General features: G+C 41.5%; 1 protein-coding gene across 2 annotated transcripts in view; it reads left to right on the top strand.

Annotated features, from left to right (window-relative positions):
• Nucleotides 1-16,695, top strand: part of PRIMA1 (proline rich membrane anchor 1) — a 57,206-nt gene extending 40,511 nt beyond the window's left edge. The window contains exons 4-5 of one of the 2 annotated variants that reach the window (XM_026112472.2): nucleotides 8,917-9,147; nucleotides 12,119-12,180. In XM_026112472.2, coding sequence (XP_025968257.1) covers nucleotides 8,917-8,932 — 16 coding nt within the window. In that variant the 3' untranslated portion in view covers nucleotides 8,933-9,147; nucleotides 12,119-12,180. Of the gene's footprint in view, nucleotides 1-8,916; nucleotides 9,148-12,118 lie in introns of both variants that reach the window. The other variant, XM_026112465.2, reaches the window with a different exon arrangement.
• The last annotated feature ends 3,502 nt before the right edge of the window (nucleotides 16,696-20,197 follow it).

Below are 20,197 nucleotides of genomic sequence, written 5' to 3' on the forward strand. Positions count from 1 at the left end.
GCAAAGGGCCACAAAGATGATAAAGGGACTGGAGCATCTCTTATAGGAGGAGAGGCTGAGAGAGCTGGGACCATTCAGCCTGGAGAAGAAAAGGCTCAGGGAGAATCTTGCCAATGTTTATAAATATCTGGTAGAAGGGTGTAAAGAGGACAGTCTCTTCTCAGTGGTACCCAGTGACAGGACGAGAGGCAACAGGCACAAACTGAAACACAGGAAATTCCACTTGAACACAGGAAAACACTTCTTCACTATGAGTGTGGCTGAACATTGGAACAGGTTGCCCAGAGAGGTTGTGGAGTCTCCATCCTTGGAGATATTCAAAAGTCGACTGGACATGGTCCTAGGCAGCCTGCTCTAGCTGACCTTGCTTGAGTAGGGAGGTTGGCCCAGATGATCTCCAGAGGTCTCTTCCAATCCCAACTATGCTGTGCTTCTGTGATCCATGCTGCTCAGAAGGAAGGTCACACTATAAGCCCCACTGCCTTGCCGTGCTCTTCATTGCTGCTCAGCCACAGTGGCCAGGGCACAAAGGGTGCAAGAAAGTTTTCCACCATGCAGAGCTACGGCATTCCTTGGTCAAACCACAGCTGTACTTTCAGTTGCTTGGAGCCACCCTCAAAACCCTTGAAGCTGTACTACAGCCCCTTGTGTGACTGTATGGTCTTCTTTCTGCTGCTTCTGTCCTTCCCTCTCTGCCCCCCCAGTACTTACTGCTAAATATTTATAATGCTCCTAGGTTGCTAAGCAGCACATAGCTCCCAGCTCGGAAGAGAGCCTTGCCGAGAAGGCGAGACACGCAGTAGGTCAGCGTGGGCAGAGTTGGGGGTGGGAAAAGCCAGCATCTGCTCATGGTGGTCCTGCTTTGCCACTTGCTTACCTCGCTTTTACTTGGGTGTTACCTCCGTCAGTGTGCGCATGGCTACCCCCACTGGTACCGTAGGGCTGGAGAACAAGACTCCCATTTTGTCTGGCTCAGAGACCTGTTTGCTAAATAGCCATGTCAGGGGTATTTTTGGAGATCAGCTGTCCTAACAGTATCACAGTATCCATACTCCAAGCTAATGCTGGGTGATGGAGTAAAGCACTAACAGAAAGAAGTGAAGAGTCTGATCACAACTGTATGCAAGCCAGAAAACTGGCAAGAATGGGAAAACAGGGTCATTCCTTATTCTGGCCTTTGCTATAAACCAACTGTATGAAGATGCTCCAGATGGGGAAATGCTGGAATTCCTTCTTCGGTGTCTTTTTCTTGAGTTGCATGAAACATTATGAAAGATATTAACACTCCCAAGCAACAGCAGCTGAAGGCTAACCTGGCTTTTCCCTTTAGTTGCTCTGAACCTTGGAGAGCCCTGTGTCCTTCTGAGTATGGAGACTGGCTGAATTCAAGTCCTTCCTCAGAAATTGTCCCCAGTTACAACTGCCTAAGCTCAGTTCCCAAACTGCACAAAAACAAATCTGTGTGTAGACATCAAGGTGTGCAGGACTTGCTGGTTGCTTTGTCCTTTATATGGACTTGCCCAGTTGCATGCCTGGAGCGTGGGGAGGCTGGGACCACTGTGTACAGTCATTGCTACACTCAGCAGGATCTGCCTCTGCAGACTTCTCTTGGTTACTGGTGGAATTCATAAGTAGCTCCTTGGAAGTCAGCTGTGTTACATCAGCTGGTGGCAGGGACAGATTGCCTTAAATGCACAGTGACCTACATAGTTGGAAAGCCAGTTTATCTTACAAATTTTGGTTTTCTTCTCTGTTCCTTGCATTAATTTCTGGTGCAGACACTATTTTGTAAAAGACATATCTATAAGGGAAAAATCTTCAGAGAATTTTGGTTCATCTGCATAGAAAGTAGCGATCAGTATTTAAACAGGAGCCTTGCTCTTCTGTATGGATCACGTTCATCATTCAAGTTGTTGTCTACGTCTGCAAGGGATCAAAAAGCAAGGCAGTTATCTGCATGTGGAAAAAGAGCTGGGCACAAAGTAGCGTAAAAGATCAACGTTTTTTGGCGGATGAGAAGCCCAGTGCCTAGGATGGCAATATCTACAGTCGTTTGGCTGGTGAGAGACAGATTTGCCTTCAGAAATGGTGAGGGTGTGGTGAAGAGTAGCCCTTGCTCATCAACTCTCTCTCACCTTATTATTACAACCCCATGTTTTTCCAGTAATGATGGCCACACTGACCTGGAGCACTGGGCAATGGCCAGCCAGTTTGCAGATGTGGTACAGGATTCTTGCATCTTTCTCTCCTCTGTTTCCTCTCCAATACAGATGTATCTTTGTAAGGACAACTTCTAACTGGGAGCCCAGCTAAGTAATAGTTTAAAAATATCTTTTACTAGCCTCACTGTAGCTTAGCAGAAAGAGTTAGGTAGTTCTTATGCCTTGGCCAATGTATATGCTCAGATGGCTTTTCTGCATAAAGCAAGAAAGGTATTCATTAGTATTGATAGAATTAGGTGCTTGAAAAGCATGTTTCTCCAGATTTCCTTAATAATGCTTGTTAAGCACTTTGAAGATAGAAAGTACTGAATAGTGATAGTTGTAGTTCAATCTGTTCCAGAAAGACTGGCGAATTCTATGGTTTTAAGAGAAAAAAGATCTTAGTTTTAGCTTTCATTCATATTTTTGTTTTACTGTTGCAATGAGTGACAGAAAAGCAGAGGAGAGTGTTTGCTGCCTTCATGCCAGCACCTGTGAGAATGTGTATGTCTCAGTTTTGTGTTGGTCACAGAGAGCACCCACAGAGGTGTGCAGAAGTGAAGGACCAAACATGCGTATACATTCAGCTTTGGGGCGCAAAAGCGCAGAGGGTGCACACAATCCAATTTGGGGGTCAGCCTTACATTTTTGTCCATCATTGCACACACCCCATGACTTTGATTTTAGTGAGACGCCAGCAGCGTACCAGTGCTGCAGTAATGTATCCAATCCATGCTGTTCTTTCTGGAGGATATTCATCGGTGGGCTCCAGGAAATGCTACTCTGTTCCCCTTTCTGAGCTGCATGAAATGGAAAAAAGCAAAGCAGGAAAGGGTACTGCCTTTGTTATTGAGCTGTTAATTATTCCTGGCTGTCACTCAGACCCAGGTGATGTAGCTGAGCAACTCACCCATGTCTGAGATGTGATCTTAGGTTTTGCCTTGATCACTGAGAATCAATCCCAGGGAAACTATGGCTGTACTTCAACTTTGGTGAAATTATTTCTCATATAAGAGTGGTTGTTTCCCTGCAGCAGTCCATATTTCTTCTTTAATTCTTCAGTTTGACAGCCCAGACAGCTTAGTAATGTGAGACTGTAACAAGTCCTTTGGATCACCCTGTCTGTCCCCTGATATTGTAGTCACCATGGCATTTGATTTCTTTCATAAATATATCAACCTTCTTGAAACTGTGTAGCTTTCCTACTTTCCCTGCTCCCTCCTCCAGCAAACCATTATTCTTCGGAGAATAATGAACCTTGTTCTGATCTCCAAACTAAACTTGCCCATGTCAAATTGTTTCAATCTGTTCCTTTCAATAGCCCTTTTTCTTTTCTGGTGTTCCTTGAAACCTATCCCATCTCCTCTTTCTTTTCATTACACTAAATAATTCAACCTCTTTTATTGTCTTCCACAAGAAATTAGGACAGAACTTCAAGGTGGCTTCTGTCTTTAAATTATAGACTAGTTAGGGCAGATACTGCCTCATGCAATAGAGCCACCTCTGTCTTCTAGGCGCTACACACGTATCGATAATACCAGGCTGTTTCTATCTTGCTTGACAGAGCGCTCTGCTAGGCACGGCCGTGGCCATACTCTGCATGCTGCAGCTGGAGACATACTCAAGCACAGCAGCTAAAGCTCCAGCTTTCCTCTGTCATGCTTCAGAAGCTGTCAAAGTTTGCCCCTGTGTAAGGCCATGTGAGAAACACAGGCTCAGCCTCAGGCTCGGAGCGTTGTCCTTAGGTGGCCCTGAGATCAGGACCCCGTGGCAGAACTGGGAGTATAACCCATGGTACCCGACTAATCCATCACAGCAACTTTCCTTCCAAGAAGGAAAGTGTCATCCCTCATCTTTCAAAGAGCTGACAGATAACATTGTGGGTTGGAGTGGCTTCGGATTTCAGGGTGTCACTACTGTGGACATGTTTCAGTTTTGTTAGCAGAGGGGTGCCTTCATGCCACATGCATTACCAATTAGATTCATTGCCTGCTGCTTCCTTTGCAGAGAATGCTGAACCTTTTCTTTTAGTGGCTTTTTGCCAGGCTAAAAGGCCAGCAAAATGAGCTCATTTTTTACATTAGGCCCATTCAGTTTTTTTTCCTTTTGTCATCAAAATGTATCAAAGATGTATTCTGCACCAAAAACACCTGATGGATAACATCAGTTATCATATCCCTCCAGTCAATAAACCCTTTTAAAGATTATTATAGGGAGTGCAAAGAATGGGGTGTGGCATGCAGGGTTATTGAAAGTATTTTTATCAATTACAATGGTTAATAGTCCAGTATTATAATAATAAAGCTGCTTCTCTTCTGCAAGATTGGTTTTGTATAGGGGATAAGTAAGGAGCATAATTATGAAATTAGTTTAATTGAAGGCCTACTAGGAAATGTGATTGCCTTATCTTAGTCTCCCAGGGACAGATCCTGCTTTGCTACATTGGAATAAAACCTGCTAAAGTGCACTAAAGTTTGTGGAATTACTCTGACTTTGCACTGCTGAAAATCAATGAAGACTAAACTCCACTTCTTCAATTTCTGTTGCAACTACTTGCAATCTGAACAGGCTAAATCCTCCCTTCAGATGCACCCAGAGTGTTTTCAGCAGGCTGGGATAGATGCTTCTGTGCAGAAAGAGATCTGCTCATCACATCTTGCACTCTGAACACACAAGCTCAGAGAACCTGTAAATGCTGAAGAACGGCTGTGGTGTGGCTCTATATGGAATATTTCATCTCCTGAGAGGAGCCCTCAGTAAAGGCTAGATCATCAATCTGTGCACAGTGAGGGGGATTTGACTATCACAGGGAAGTGTGAAACACCCCAAAATTGAAAATCGCCCACATGCTGCAGAACTTGCTCAAATATATTCCAGAAATTGGTCAGCTAAAAATGGCTGTGAGGGAGAGCTGAGTTAGCTGTAAATTGCAGGCTTGAAAACACTCCTGCGAACAAGGCTTCTGGCTTCAGCCAGAATAGAAGAAACTCTACTTAGGAGATGGTATCCTGAGGCTAGATCAAAGCCTATTGAAATGTGAGATGAAATACAACTTGCAGTGCTCTGAAAGAGTCTTTCCCATTTTTCATAATGGTTCTAGCACATGCACTTGTGCAAATCCCCTCCCCGCCCCCCAGCGTATGAGAAACAGAGAAAGTCTGAAGATGTTAAAACTGTGCTGCCTTCCTCCTGTAAATCTGATTTATCAGCCCACCACCGAAGATTGTTTGGCTAAGACTGAAGTATTCAACAGGCCCTAGGGAAACACCTAGTTTTTTTGATAAAAAGCAAAGGAGCAATGCAGCTTAAGGAAGGAAACCTCCGCAAAAGGTCTAGAACAGAAAGTAATCCAGTGTACATATTGCTTTCAAACTGTGCAGGTAATAACATCTGTGTTATCCTACTCTTTCAAACTATTTCTAGTCTGGAAGAGTAAGTCAAAAAGGTCACACAGTGAGATAATAAATATTGGGGCAAGACAGTTTGTCTTTTAGATGTAGGTCTATCTAACTTACTAGACTGGAAGCAGAATTACAGGGAGTACATGTAAAAGCCTAGGGAGATTCAGAATATTGAATGCTGGCCTTTGACAAACAGATGAACAGTAGTGAGTGTGTAGCTGAAACTTGTCCAGATGGAGCTACTTTTTATTATAATTGTAAAACATGTGCTTTGTACGTGGGAGGTAGTTGAGCCAGTAACCTCTTCCCACGAGTAATGAATAGTACGCTGCTTGTTTTCTGGGCAGATTGATGGTCTACATATGGCTGTTAACTAATTTAACAGAGAAAAATTAAGGTTTCAAATAATTTTCATCCTTAGGGTTTCTTCTTTAATTTCTATCTTTACATTTTCAAATAAAAAATACTCAGATGAAATTTTTCTGATCGTTGTAAGACAGTCAAAAGGAAAATTCAGAATGTGACTCTGTTTCCATAGGCTTGAAAAATATTTTCAGAGAAGTTTCCCTCCCTTTGATTGTGAAACATGAGCCTCTATGTGTGGGCCGTAGTGCCAGACCAGCTAGTCCAGGTTAGTTCCTGGGCAAGGCTTGCAGTGGGAGGCTGCATACGGAGTTCGATGGCTGTGTCCTAGAAAACAAGTGTCTTCAGTGCACTGAGCCTCTCCAGGAGGGGTCCTGTTCTCAAAACAGTCTTAGAAAGCAAGTTTGCATCTCCAATAAGTTGCTGTCCCAGGAACTGATTCACCTCTAATGGCTAATGTCCAGATGTATCAAACTGTTGTTTGATGAACACCCACATTACTGAGATGTAAACATCCTCCCTTCATTTTCTTTACATTTGTATAAACATTCAGGTCACAGAGAGGAATGATCCACTAATTGTAGCATCACTGAATAACATTACAAAATGTATCCTTCCATTCCTATCCTGTATCTGCTCAATAAAGATGTTTTTAGAGTGTGACTATAGCTCCACATATCATCTTGTCTGGGCTTCTGGGATGGAAGTCTGGCCAAGACCTCTGAACATAGTTACTACAGGTGTTGGTAACAGCCTAACCAGAGAGTAATGGAGTTAAGTGAAAATATATTTCCAAATATTTACTTTGTTTCTTGAACAACTTCTGTAACCCAGGAAGATGTTGCTGCCATTGGTTCTTTACTGATACATGGGTAACCTGAATATTTCTACTGTACACTGAATGCACATCAGAATAGATAGATCCTATAAGGGTATATCAAATGAGACCCAGTTTTACTGAAAATCATTTGTTTTTATCTATTACTAACTACTGAAGTATCAGTATGTTAGTGGTGGATAACATCTTTGAAGTCATTGCATGTATAAGTGATACTTCTTTGCCTTCCTGATACTGCCACTTCCCTGCTGTCACTCTGTCTTGGTGAGCGGCAGGTAACACATACGAACGCTGACGAGCAGTCAGCAGCATGTTCCTCAAAGCAAAAACATGTCACTGCAAACACAGGAGAGACACGCAGACCAAGGCTTCTGCTTTCAGCTTATAAACAAGCTTGGCAGCAGAACAGCTCTCTTACTTATCTTTTCCAATAGCATAGACTTGTGCTGTGAAATACAAAAGTGAGGCTGTCTGCATTTCCATTAGTAGAAATCGGTAGTAACTTTGTTCATAGTCACAGCTACCTCAAGGCAAAACTGCTGTGAAGGACAGATAAGTCCTTTGGATGTTACTAAAAACACCTTCATGGAAAGAATTGAAAAATCAGAAGGATTTTTCATTCGTTGGACCGCCTGCTTACTTAACGCAGTCCATCTTCCTCCTTCACCGAGGGCAAGTAGCCTTGAGCTGGCAGATGTCACAGTTCAGTCCTGACGTGGCTCTGCTGCATCCCGGCTTTCTGTTCCTGCAGGGAAAGCTCAGTTCTTTGCCTCTCTCACACTGTGACATTTCCCTTCAGGGCCTGATCAAGGGACCCTCTGCCTACTTGGCTCAGTTCCTGCTACACAAAGGCAGTAGAAAGGTGCCTGGTAGCTTTCGATGTCAGAGAAATCACTAGCGGTTAATACTGATACACTTAAATACCATCAAGTCTGTTTTTTTAATTTTGCAGATAACTTTCAAGTGCAATTTATAATTTTGTATCCACTGTTCAAGAAAGAAAGTGTTGAGCCGCAGTCTTCTGAACCCGGGGCATTTCCTCTAACAACTGATGAAAAGGAGAACAAAGTGGCATTTTCTCCTCTAACTGCATTTTGAAAGAAAAATGACACTCCCTATTCCTATTTTGTAAGAAACGAGATAGATAGGCATTTCCCTCAGAAGAAAATTCAGGGCAGCAAATCACAAGTGGAAGCAGGCGTCTCCTGGCAGTGCTGAGTAAGGTATCTGGGCCCCAGAAGGAGGCAAATTTAAGATCCCTACGTTTCTCTGCTGCCAGCACAAGGTCACCCCCTCTTCCCGGGCTGGTTTTCCCTGGGTCCCACCTTCAGCTGCTCCTCCCTTCCCGGCTGCTGCCGGCCGTGGGCAGGAGGCTGAGCAGTGACACTGCCATGGAGGCAGGCGCTTAGGAAAGGGGCTTCGCAGCGCTCAGGCTTGTCTTAGGGAGTCAGATTTTGGTTCTAACTTATCTCTTCAAAGCGACTTTTAAGAATGTGAATGTTTCATGGGGTTGGCTTGCGTCTTTTAAACCCTCTTACTGTTTAATATTCTGAACAAACTTTTATTCCCATTTCTAGGTAGTCTTCTCCTCCTAAAAGCTTTAATAAGCCTGTGAGTAACAAGGCATAAAAATTCATTGATTAAATGAACAATCCTGTCAGCTTTTTTTTGATTCTGTTTAGAAAGGCATATAAAGAGATTTTTTTTAAATGTGTAAACGTGAGACAAATCATTTGAGACCCTCCCTGTGTACTCTACCAGCAGAACTGCATTACTGACAGTAGGGCTATGCCAAATTTACACCAACAGCAAAAGCTGACAGGGAGGACTTTGTCAAATGTACCAACTGATTTTTGTGACCTTATGCAATAAAGGGCCCAAAACTTCATTTTCTTTAATAAATTTTCTAAAGACAGAACATACAAATTCTGTTCGATGTGCATTGTTACGTTGACCTTTACACAGGACTGTGCAGAGAGCTGGTATAGAACCAATATGAACTTCTTTGACAAATAAGATTTACCATGTAATGTGATCAGAACTTGATCTGAAATTGAAGCTTAGCATGTGAAGCACGCTATTAAATGGCTGTTTGATGCTTTCTTGATTGTAGGACACATGCAAATTAACGCATACATGGTGGAGAGGTCATTATGGACTCTGAAATATCATTTCAGGCATGTACTAAGCTATGCAGAGTTGCATGTACCTTTCATTTGCAGACATTTTGCATGAAGAATGCACCAATCTCTTTGCTAAACATCAAAGCACAATGTGTAGCAAATCACACTGTAAAGCAATGCAAATCACTTGTTAGTGAACAGCCTGTTTCGCCTGCCACCAAGTGAGTATATCACAGATATGAATGTTTATTCCCTGCTTATTTCCTCACTAATTTGAAATATCCATCTTACCAATGAAGAGAAACACTGGAATGGAAATGCATGAATACAGGGCTGCACTACTTCATCTGAAAGGGGACGTAGAGTGTTACATGTAGGAAGATCATGCATTACCTAGTTTATCAGGCACAAAATGGGATAAAAGGGCTCCCCTTGGTGTGTAAGAGGAAAAGTATGTATACTTGGATCTCTACAAAGTTAAAATCTGAGAGAAAAAGGAGCTAGTAACACACAGAGGTAGTGACACAGAAAGAGCTAGTGCTCTAACACAAAAGGGCAGTTTAAAAATTTCAACAGACCAAAAAGAGTTTGCATATCTAAATATATAGGTCAGTCTTAATCTTTGGGATAAGTGCGTAAACCTCCATCAAGACAGTGATTTAAATGGTGTAAGAGAGAGGCAAGTTTGACCCAAAATCCATGCCTGTCATCCATTTGGAAATAAACTGAGTGAAGGAATTAAATGGAGTGTTCCTCAAGCCTGAAATTTAGTGCCTGCAAAAATTAAATAAATAAATGCTTCAAACTAGCATTTCACTGAGACCCAGAAAAGTAGTTGCTCTGTTTTAGTAACGCTAACCCTGAGCAGCTGTATCAGACAGAAGAGGATCTCAGGGATGCAGAGTGCCAGCAGAACCCTGATAAAATCTCCTTCCAGTATTTTTCAAGCTCTGAAAAAATACACTTTCAATGCACATCTAGTACCAGTTGTAGAATATCACTGGCTACCTCTCCAGCAGGTTCTCCAGAGAGATCTCACCACTGTAAGGGAGTCTCTGAAACTCCCAGTGAGACAGCATGCTGGCTTCACGCTGGGAGACAAACCTAGGGATGTGAAAAGAGCAAACATGCTCTTGGGGATGAGAAATCAAAGCAAAAAGGGAGAAGGAAGGAAAAAAGGCAGAGTTTCAGGAGGAATAAAGAAGCTATTCTTGAAATCACTTCTAGAAAAAAATAAAAATGTAAATAAAAATGAGCCGAAGGCACTTTTTAAACTGAAGAAAGAAGAGGAAGGCTAGACAGGGAGAGAAAATGGAGCTGGAGAGGAGCAAAAAGCCATTGGACACGAAAATTTTGAAAGAAGGGGTAAACAAACAGGAGACAGAAAAGATAGAAACTAGAAGCCACCAAAACTTTCTCACTTTTTGACCATTCATAGAATTTTGAAAACAACAGGAAGTTTAAAGACAGTTGCAACATTTTGATTCTCTAGGTAGAAATGAGACAAGAAATGTTGCTGTCAGATTCTCCATTCCTCTTGTCAGAGATGTGGTGAGGTGGATGGATGCTTTATAATGTCATGAAAGACAGAGCTGCAGGAAGTTATGTCAGATATAGACAGGCACAGCACGTTAATGGCTCAAAAAGGGTTCAACAAAGCTTTTTAGTCTTCTCTTCCAATTCCATTTCCATTCTTTAACAGCTGGAATCACAGTTAATATTAACAAGCCTTAAGTCTTACCAGCTGAAGGGGGATGTAAGATGTCGCAGTGAGAAGTATTCTCTTTGTGATTACAAGCAAAACAAATTTATCTTCTTATAATCAGACTCCATAAAGCTTTCACTAATGCTTTTCTCTGCTGAAATTAAATGTCATTAACTATTTTTGTATTAATTGGAGGTTTTTTTATTAAACTATGTCAAAAATAATAACCCAGATTGACTGTTGTATTACATTTGTTTATATAGTCCTCCTTTTGCCCTTAGAAGCACCTTAAACTCAAGGCACTAACATCCAGGCCCAATATCTATATGGAATATCTGTATGGAAAGCACAAAGTTTTTTGCTCTTACTATATGTGAAGCTTCAGCTTTAAATAAAGGTCATATCACTTTCGAGGAGAGAAGTTGTGGGTCTGTTACAGGATTTGTGCTCAGGTCCCTCTCTTCAGAGTCACTTTAAAATACCAAATAAGATGCTTTTGCTCAGTGATTTGCAGATTCCTGCTAGTTTTCTAAACTTGCTGGGCATTTCCTGATTTGCCTCACAGTTACTGTTGAAGGATCTGGACTGTGTCACCAAATGGTGACAGTGGCTGCTAAACAAGAAAAAAGGGGGGCTATTTCCATGGTTGGTGTTGAGGGATCAGTAGATCACAGCAGGCACAGCGTTTCCAGTCACTGAGCATATTGTTTTACCTAACTCAGACATCTACAACATGGACTTTTATGTCTGAGCTACTAAACTGGGCTTCCTTTAAGGACAATAAAAAGAAATAGGAATGCCTTGGGCACAGTGCATTTGACTTATTTTAAGTATCCACTTTCAGTTGATCTGAATCACATTTTAAAATTACTTGTTTCTCTCCACTAACTGTAAAGGGAGCTCGGGGTGGTCATCACAGCTGTACATAGCTACATTTGATCAGATGAGTCCTGTTCCTAGTGACTGAACACAGTGGTTTTATGATGTGATTTGGGTCCTCAGTGGACATGATTTGCCCTTGTTGCAGTTTGAATTATTTGGCACTTGGAAGAGAGAGGCCTAGGACAACCCCAAGACAGAGCCTGAACTACTGTCTAAGCTTTGGGTGGCTCCCTCCATGCCAGGTATGGAGGTGGTAGCAGAGTCGGGACTGTACCCAGCCCCCAGGCAACAGAGCTCTCTTTCCAGCAACCTTCATCTGATTCAAAACCCGCTCTGTTGCTCCGACTGGCACAGAAAAACCGACAGACTGTGATGTGGCCTCAGTACCAGAACCCACATGCTCTAGGCAGATCATGAGGCTTGAAAAAATGCAACTGCTGATTTGACCTGTGTTCATAAAGAAATAAATAGAGTGGAAAAGTTCAATCTTATAATACATCTTAAATGTCCTTGTTTTTAATCTATAATGATAAAGAAGATGTTTATCTCTGTCCTTTCTTTTCCCCCACGCCACCTATACACCATCGAACCTGTGATCATCCAAGGAAACCGCTGAGAAAAGAGGAGAATGGAACCAGTCGAGCTGAATATGCAATGACCTCCTCCCAGAACAACAAAACAGTGGATAACAATGCAGTTGTATAATTCCTGAAAGCCCTTCAAGATGCAGGAGGTGTTAAACTTTAAAAGCACACACACAGAGTATGCAAGGTGGGTGAACTAAGGAAACGAAAGGCGCTCTGTGGCCAAGGACTTCATTTCAGAAATAGCGCCCACATCAGTGATTCAGAAGAGAAAAGCAGGCTGCTCTTCAGGCCTGCTGCTTGTCCAAGGGAGGATAAACTTGCCCACGTGGGCTACCCGGAGAAAAGGCCTCACAAAGGCATAAGTATTGCATGCTGCATCTCTTGAAAGCATCGTCACAATGACTCCCACTTCTTCTTCTTCTCCTCTCCCCCCCACTTTTTATTTTGGATTGATTAAGCAAAAGCTGCTTAAATAGGATCTTTCAATGGGAAGGTGATCTGCCAAAGTGGCAGCAACTTATTATAAATGGGTCTGAGGTTCAAGGGTGGAAGTTGTCGCCTACATGCTTTGCCAGCCTGTGCAGTGTTTTCACTTACAAGCTAGCAGCTTTGTATGCTTAGTTCATTCATTCTTATCATTCCTATTATTTTGCTATTAAAAAGGGGGAAAAGGTTTCTGTTAAGCCATCAAGCAACCAAAAATTGCATGAACTTGTGACCCAGGAAATTCATCTGCAGTCTCGTGACTATGCAATTTCCATGGCTGAAGACTTTCCAGGCAAAAGAAATCAAGATATATGATCTTAGCAATTAACATTGCTAATGAAAAAGAGATAATATTAAGAGGTGCTTTGAACATTACTACTTCATAATCAGTCTCCTTTTTTGCATCACATTTTATTTTTTGTCTTTAACAAGTTTTTTCTTTGTGAGATTCTACATATTTCTCTGTGTTTGCCTCACACTGATTTGCCAGGGACCCCTCCAGGAAAGATTTTGTTTACATTTTGAAGTGTCTATTTGGGCAGGATTGTGTTGAAAGGACTAGCAGCACTTTGAAAAAGAAGTCCTCTGCATTCACTGATCAGTGTTGTTTCCTGAAAGTGTTGAGTGTCCAGAACTGATTCACCAAGGACATCATTAGGTCTGGCTTAGAGGACCATTTATGAGGAACTGGTAAGTCGGATGCGCCCACGTTAACTCAGTCTCTGAACAGAGACTGCCAAGTGTGCCAAATTCAACATAATAGCTTAATGTTGTACTTTTCGTGATGTGGATTGCAGATGACTTGCAAAGCTGAATCCACCCAAATTCATTTCACTTAGGATCTCAGGTTAGACTCAGTACATAACCCCCAGGATAAAGGCCAGTGATTAGACTTTATATAGTCTTTTCCCACTTTCTAAAAATTTTCTTTGTGTCACACCTCCATGTGTATGTCTGCATTTACCTCTGTGCTGAAAGTAGCGATGCAGTGAAAGACAAATTTCCACACTGGCTTCTTGTTTGGATGTCAAGCTTCAGTAACACTCCGTCTCTGTGTCTGTGAGTAACTCAAGCAAGACGGCCCAGTCTCGCCCTGTACAGTGACTGCACTCCAGCCTTCGAGTCTGTCAGTACTGCAAAATATAGATACTTTCAGTTTTATATAATGATGTGCCTGAACTGCAAAAATTAGATCTTGATTTTGAACACATTCCTGTCTGCAGTTGGTCTATCTCTGGCATTTAGAGTTTGGCCTGATAAGAGAAGATGATGTTCTGCAGACTTTCCCCCACAGAAAGCTCTGGGATGTTCAAATCAGCAGTTTCAGCTCAGGCCCATCTCTAGTTTTCTATTACCTAATGAACAATAAGGTATATGTAAATATAAGTATCTTTTCAATGATCAAATGAAATGCTGCTATATACTACTGTTGAGGAATTTATGGAGTTACTCATTTAGCCTTTTAGCCTGTCATCACTATGTAGAAATTAAGCTACATACATAAAATTATTTTTCAAAAGTCTAGACTTTGCTGAGAACAAGTGAATGCAATGATAAAAGTGAAAGAGAACAAGTAACCTTTTGCCCAAGAGTATGATTATTCCCTGCCATATTTATATTATGTGCTTGCACAAGATACAGTGATATGTTCTTAGATCCAAAGTGGGATTAAAATAACAGAATTTACATTTTGACTCTAGTATCCCAAATGTTGATTACCTAAGGCACTTAGCCCCTAAATATTATAATAAAAATATTTCAAGTATATTTCTAGAATATTTTTAAGCTATAACATTTATTTTGATGTGGTTACCTACCTATGTTTGCCTTCTTTTTTTTACTTCGGTTGTTTCTGCATAAATGTGGCATAGTTTGAGACTGGTTGCATGTTTAGCTGAGAGTATAAAGTATGAGTGCAGAAGAGTTTAGCATGATACAGGCTCAGAATTAGCACTTTCTCCTAAAGGTTGTTGATTTTATTTATTTTCTAACAAAGCTTTAAAGGCATGTTCTATAAGGCCAAAATAACAAAAGGGATTTGTAGCTCAATATGTCCATCAAATTGTGTCTGTTTTTGCAAAAAAAGTCTAAAGAGGAGGTCACAGGACACTATCTTATCGTCAGCATTGCCAATGGTAAAATGTCTTCGGTGAGAGAAAATCCTGATGCATGACATCACCCACAAGCAAATCTGCCCCAGACCCCTCAAGATCTTTGCAGCGGAGCATAAACATTGAAATCTTCATTCCGAGCGGGGAGGCAGGACATTTTAAGGGACGCCCACACAGGGTGTAGGGTTTATTTTCAACTCCATTGCTGATCTGCTGTTTACTAGCAAGCAAGTTTGCCCCTCTGTGCCTCAATTTGCCCATCTGTATAATCATGAAAAAAATACATACCAGCCCTGTGACTGTATTTTAAGAGATATGGATGTGTCTTATTTACACAGTAGGCACTGCTCTATCATTATATTCAACATCCTGATATTAAAAAAAAAAATGTTTGGTTACATTAAAATCACCATAATGTTTAACTGAATGTCGGCCCAAAATATCCCATAAGCAAACGCTCCCCTCAATGTCTTTTCATTCTCCTTGGCCACACGAGAACAGCAGCAGACAGGCTAGGAGCTGCTCCTCTCTGCTTTCCCAGGGTCTTTGCTCTCAGCAGTTGCATAGCTATACAGTAGGAAGAGAGAGGAAATTCTGTATGAGGTCGTTTTGCCTTTAGATCCCTGGCTTTCTAAATACAGTTGACTACATTGCACCAAAATTTAAGGTGGTCTTCAGAAAGGCACCAGGAAAAGTATACTGGAAGCAGCTTGAAGTCTTCAGTAAAGAGAGGCCAGGATGGTGGTACTTTGGGGGAATGATTTCTGAAGTTTTCTGGTGTGGTTTTAGGTTTTGTTTAAGACTCTGCAGACTACTTGCAAGGCTTTGACAAAAGAGGCTTCTGTGCTTCCTTATTGCGCTATAATTAAATACAAAAGAGAAAGGAATCGTCTTGGTGGATAAGGGCTTCACTCCAGCAGTGACCCTTTAAAGATGGAACTGGCAATTCAAAATACAGCTTTACAAGCATTTCAAGTTTATTTTTAGCCTCCAAAATATCAGGCTTAGAAAGGCCCTGCATAGCTCCGTTCACAAAGTGGGCAGATCCTCAGCAGATGCAAGGAGGCCTATTTCTACACAGATGTAAACTGCTCTGCTCTTACGCCTCTGAACACAGCCAGACCTACTCATACAACAGAAAACTGCTTTGTTCAGTCTGAGGGAGAGGATTAACTCTGAACTTTCTTCTTAAAGCCCATTTTAATTAAATATGTATTGCCACTAGCAGACACAAGAGATACTGCACTTTAAAGGGCCTGAGCTGCAAATGCTGTTTCGTCGGCCCTCAGTGATGCCGGGAGGAGCTGAAGGTGTCAGCGCTTTGCAGGGAGTCACAAGCCTGCAACCCTTCCTGGCTCAGACCCAACACAGAGGTGTGACCAGAAAAGCATCTGTACCTTGGACAGATGCTGCAAAAACAGACATGGAAAGAAAAAGGAGAGTTCTAAGTATAAGATATAAATATATTGATATATATCTATACGGAGACTTAATTGTCCAGTCTTGCATGCCATATGGTCACGTATAGCATGTGAAGCAAGTGCGGGCCTACTGCTCTGACAAGGTAATGAGCATAGATGCTGCCAAGCAATGGAGAATCAGGCCTATGATAGATATATATTTACAATACTCCCTGCATCTGTACAAACAAAAATATATTATTTTAAACTGCAAAATAGTGTGTTTAAATCAATGCATGAATGTAAATATTCTAAGATCTGCCTTCTTGACTGTGTACCACATGTACAGATGAAAACGAATATTGTTTATAGGAAACCTGTATCAGTGGTTAAATGACTAAAGAGAAAAAATATCAGAATTAATGTTGTCATGTTTCTCAAACAAGCCATTAATGTATATTTAGTATTTAAGGATATTGCTCAATAAGTATGTTCCGTACCAAAAACTGTGTTGCATATACAGATTGTGCAGTACCCTATTTTAAAAAGGCACCATAATTAATTTTTATTTTAAATAAAAATGTACTTGTAGAAAGTTTCTTGTGTCCTGTTGGTTGTGTAGCTGACAATAGAGATACATTGAAGAGAAATACTGAACAGTGGAATGAAAGTAGTATCAATTTAGGCACTTCTCATATTGCCTAAATTAACCCTGCTTGTTTAAAAATATTTTCTATTCTGGTTCCAGAATTACCTGTGGTTATTGTTCACAACTATATTTGGCTGGGTTAGGGTTCAATTTTGTCTAACACTGTAGTTTTAGTCCTAGATATAAACACTGCAATACTGGTGCTAGATGTTGACACTTTTCTCATCCTCCGAACTTCTCTCACATGTGCGCCTGTGCTCACTGTACTAGTCAGCTTTCTGTGTCTTCGCCTACAGCAGTTCTTCTACCAGAGCACTGTGGGCTGTGCAGAAATGGGAGAGGAAGTCATTTGTGGCAGAAAAGCTGGATGCAAAGGTCAATGTTTCATAGAACCATACTAGCAAACTGCTGCAGCTGCCCCAAACCTTAAGAAGCCCTTTCTCTTTATTATGCAAAAGGTACTGCAAGTTTCCCTAATAAAATAATGCTTGTTTAAGAGTGACATCTTTATCTTTCACATAATACTCAGTAATTTTGTTCATTTTTGTGCAACTGTATGTGGACTTAATCCTCCCTTTTCCACACAAGAACAAAAGGAAATTATGGACCAGTTCTTCAATAGATCTACACTGATTTATGATAGCTAAGCCTGGATCCTTTGGCCAGGATTCATCGCTCCTCATTTTATGCCTTTAAACTGACATATGAGTGAGGAACACAATCTATGTGAGGTTTCTCTAAAGTCAACCCGACTTTAGCAGCCTGAACCACGCTCTCACAATGTGCTTCTCCCTCAACTGACTTCAGAAGGAGCCTAAAGTAATTCCCCAAGTAACTTTGGGACCTAAACTGAAGTTAGCTTAATATAGGCCTCTGTATCAGGAATTTCATTTTACATGTGGAGGCATCTTGGTTGCCTTTAACTCCCAAGACAAGATTCCCTCATAGTACAAAGATTTGTCTGCCTAATTCCTAAAGCTTAGTAGTTTTCTTCGGTCCTTTGCAAATGATTTCATATCCCAGTTTAAAGAATCCTTGAAAACAAACAAACCCCAAACCAGCACGAATGTAAAATTAACAGATGGCAGTTTAATGAGTTAGAACAATAACCATTATGCCATATACTATGATATCCAGCAGACTTAAATATCAGCTATATTTTGCAAAAGAAAACTTCCATGTTAAAATCCTCCATGGACACTGAGAAAGAAAATGCTTCCAGAAGACATTGGCCTCAACTTCAGGAGTCAAATCTACTGATGTAATATCCATACATCCAATCTCTAGTGAAGGAAGAAATAGGTCAGTCACTTTGAAGTGGAGAGTGCCACAACCGAGAGGAGACTGCTGGAAATCTAGGCAGTGAAAAAAAGGTAAGGTACAGTCCTGGTAGAACTCAAGTGAGTCCCTCAAGACACAATAACAATAAAAATATCGACCCATAATTTAGTGCCAGTTGACTAGGTATCTGGATGCTTTAGTCACAGTTAAATGGTCACATAAACCAAAGCATGAATACCTTAGAAAATGATCACAGTACAAGTGCTCTTCAGGGAACAACATAGTATTTGGTGCAAACCTGATTAGACTAGAACATAGCAGAACACTTTCTAACCTAAAAATTGTGATCCTACTTTGAGCATAGCTGAAAACATTACTAAACAAAAAGAGATGCAGCAACTTACCATGCTCAAAAGCCTGGTACTGCCTGGTGTGCTCGTCCTCTACTGGCCTACCACTGGGAACCAGCGTTATGATTCCAGCGAGTAATTAGATTAGAGGATTTTAATATTATTTGGAGAGGGAGTAAGAGATTTATAATGAGAGAGATGCAGTGTGTTATGTGATTTTTGTAATATATAATCATCATCAAGTGCATTTCACTGGTTTCATCTGGACATGTGCTTTGCCAAGGTCTCCATCATTTTAATAGATGTTCAGTACAATTAGTTTTAAATTACACCTTTCTCCATTTCTGAAATATGCTCTGATTTGGTCATGCTTGATTAATACAGGTGTAATCTTTGCGCTCCAAAAAAACAGATACTTACAAAAATACTGGTGTGCTAGTATGTATTAATCTTAAATTATTAATGTGTTAAAATTCTTAATATTAGTAGATATTTCTTTTCTATCAAAAATATCCCCTAAGAGCTGCTCTTCCATTTAATAGAGATTGCATCTAATCCACTTCCTTAAGGTCCCTTCATAACTGTTATGTCTTCAACAGCTTTTTCTAACTGAAAAAGAGTTATCTAATTGCAAGCTAACAGAGCAGTTGCCCTTGAAAGTGGCTTGAATCTAATTAATTTTGTTAGAATTCAGGAAAAATACTGACATGAAGGCATTATATTTTTGGTCATAGTTAAAGCAAAAGCATTCACTGGCACTTTCAAACCCTTCTCCTGTTGCTCCTGCCTTGGACTTAGGCACAGTCTGGCGTGTGTGTGTGGGGGGGGGTGTCCCGATCCAATATCGGGAGGGTTTCGTTACGATCCCAAGGACGAGATTAAGACGCTAAATCTGGTCAAATATCGTACAACCTTTTAACTTTATTTTCCACGAAGTGGGGAGAAAAGGTGGGGGAAAAGCGAAGGGGAGGCGAGGGGAAGAGGGGAACAGAACAAGGGTAAGGGAAAAGGATAGAGAAAAGTTGGAAAAGGAGAGAGGAAGCTAGCTACCACCACTCCGAGGCCGATGATGTTCCGCTGACTCCGCTCGAATCACAGCTCAAGCTGGGGGCCTCCGGCGAGGGACGAGGAGCGAGGGCCGAGAGAGGGAGCGAGAGGGGCCAAACAAAGAAATCCCTCGGCAAGTATAGCTTTTTCAAATTAAGTTTTCCCAACCCTCACGTGGTAGTTCAGACCAATAGTAATATTTGGGTCTGGGGTCTCCTGCTCCTTACTGGGTCTCCTCACTGTCCCTAGGTAGGCCGTTTACTGTTGCCGTTTCTGCTGACAGGTCTGTCTCCATTCTTGGGTCCAGCCATTAGCTCTCAAGGCCCTGACAAAGAAGGTGATAACTCCAGCAATTAGCACTGTTTCAGCAGTGCACAGGAATGCAAATTGCTGGTAACGCCCTTATCATTCCCGCCTGCAGCAGCTCTGGGCCCTTTCTCACTGTACTAGGGAGTGCGGCCTAAGGCTTCAGCAAATTTAGCCACTCATGCCAAGCAGGTTTTATAGAAGTTGTGCTAAAAACGGACAATAATTTACAGTCCAGATCCCAAAGTTTCTGCCCGATTGTGGTCTCATTCAGTGCAGGCTCGGTGTGTCCTGGGTGGTCGCAGGGAGACCATCTCGGAGGGTTGCAGCAGCCCAGTCCCCTTTCCGCCAGGGACAGATGGCTTGTTCGGGGTTGTGGCCTGCCTGCACCCCATGCACCAAGAAATGTTTAAGGCAAAAAATTCATTCATCTGTCCGCCACAGGGGGGGGTCACAATTTTACTTAC

This window comes from Dromaius novaehollandiae, chromosome 5 (genome assembly GCF_036370855.1).
Source record: "Dromaius novaehollandiae isolate bDroNov1 chromosome 5, bDroNov1.hap1, whole genome shotgun sequence".
NCBI lineage: Eukaryota > Metazoa > Chordata > Aves > Casuariiformes > Dromaiidae > Dromaius > Dromaius novaehollandiae.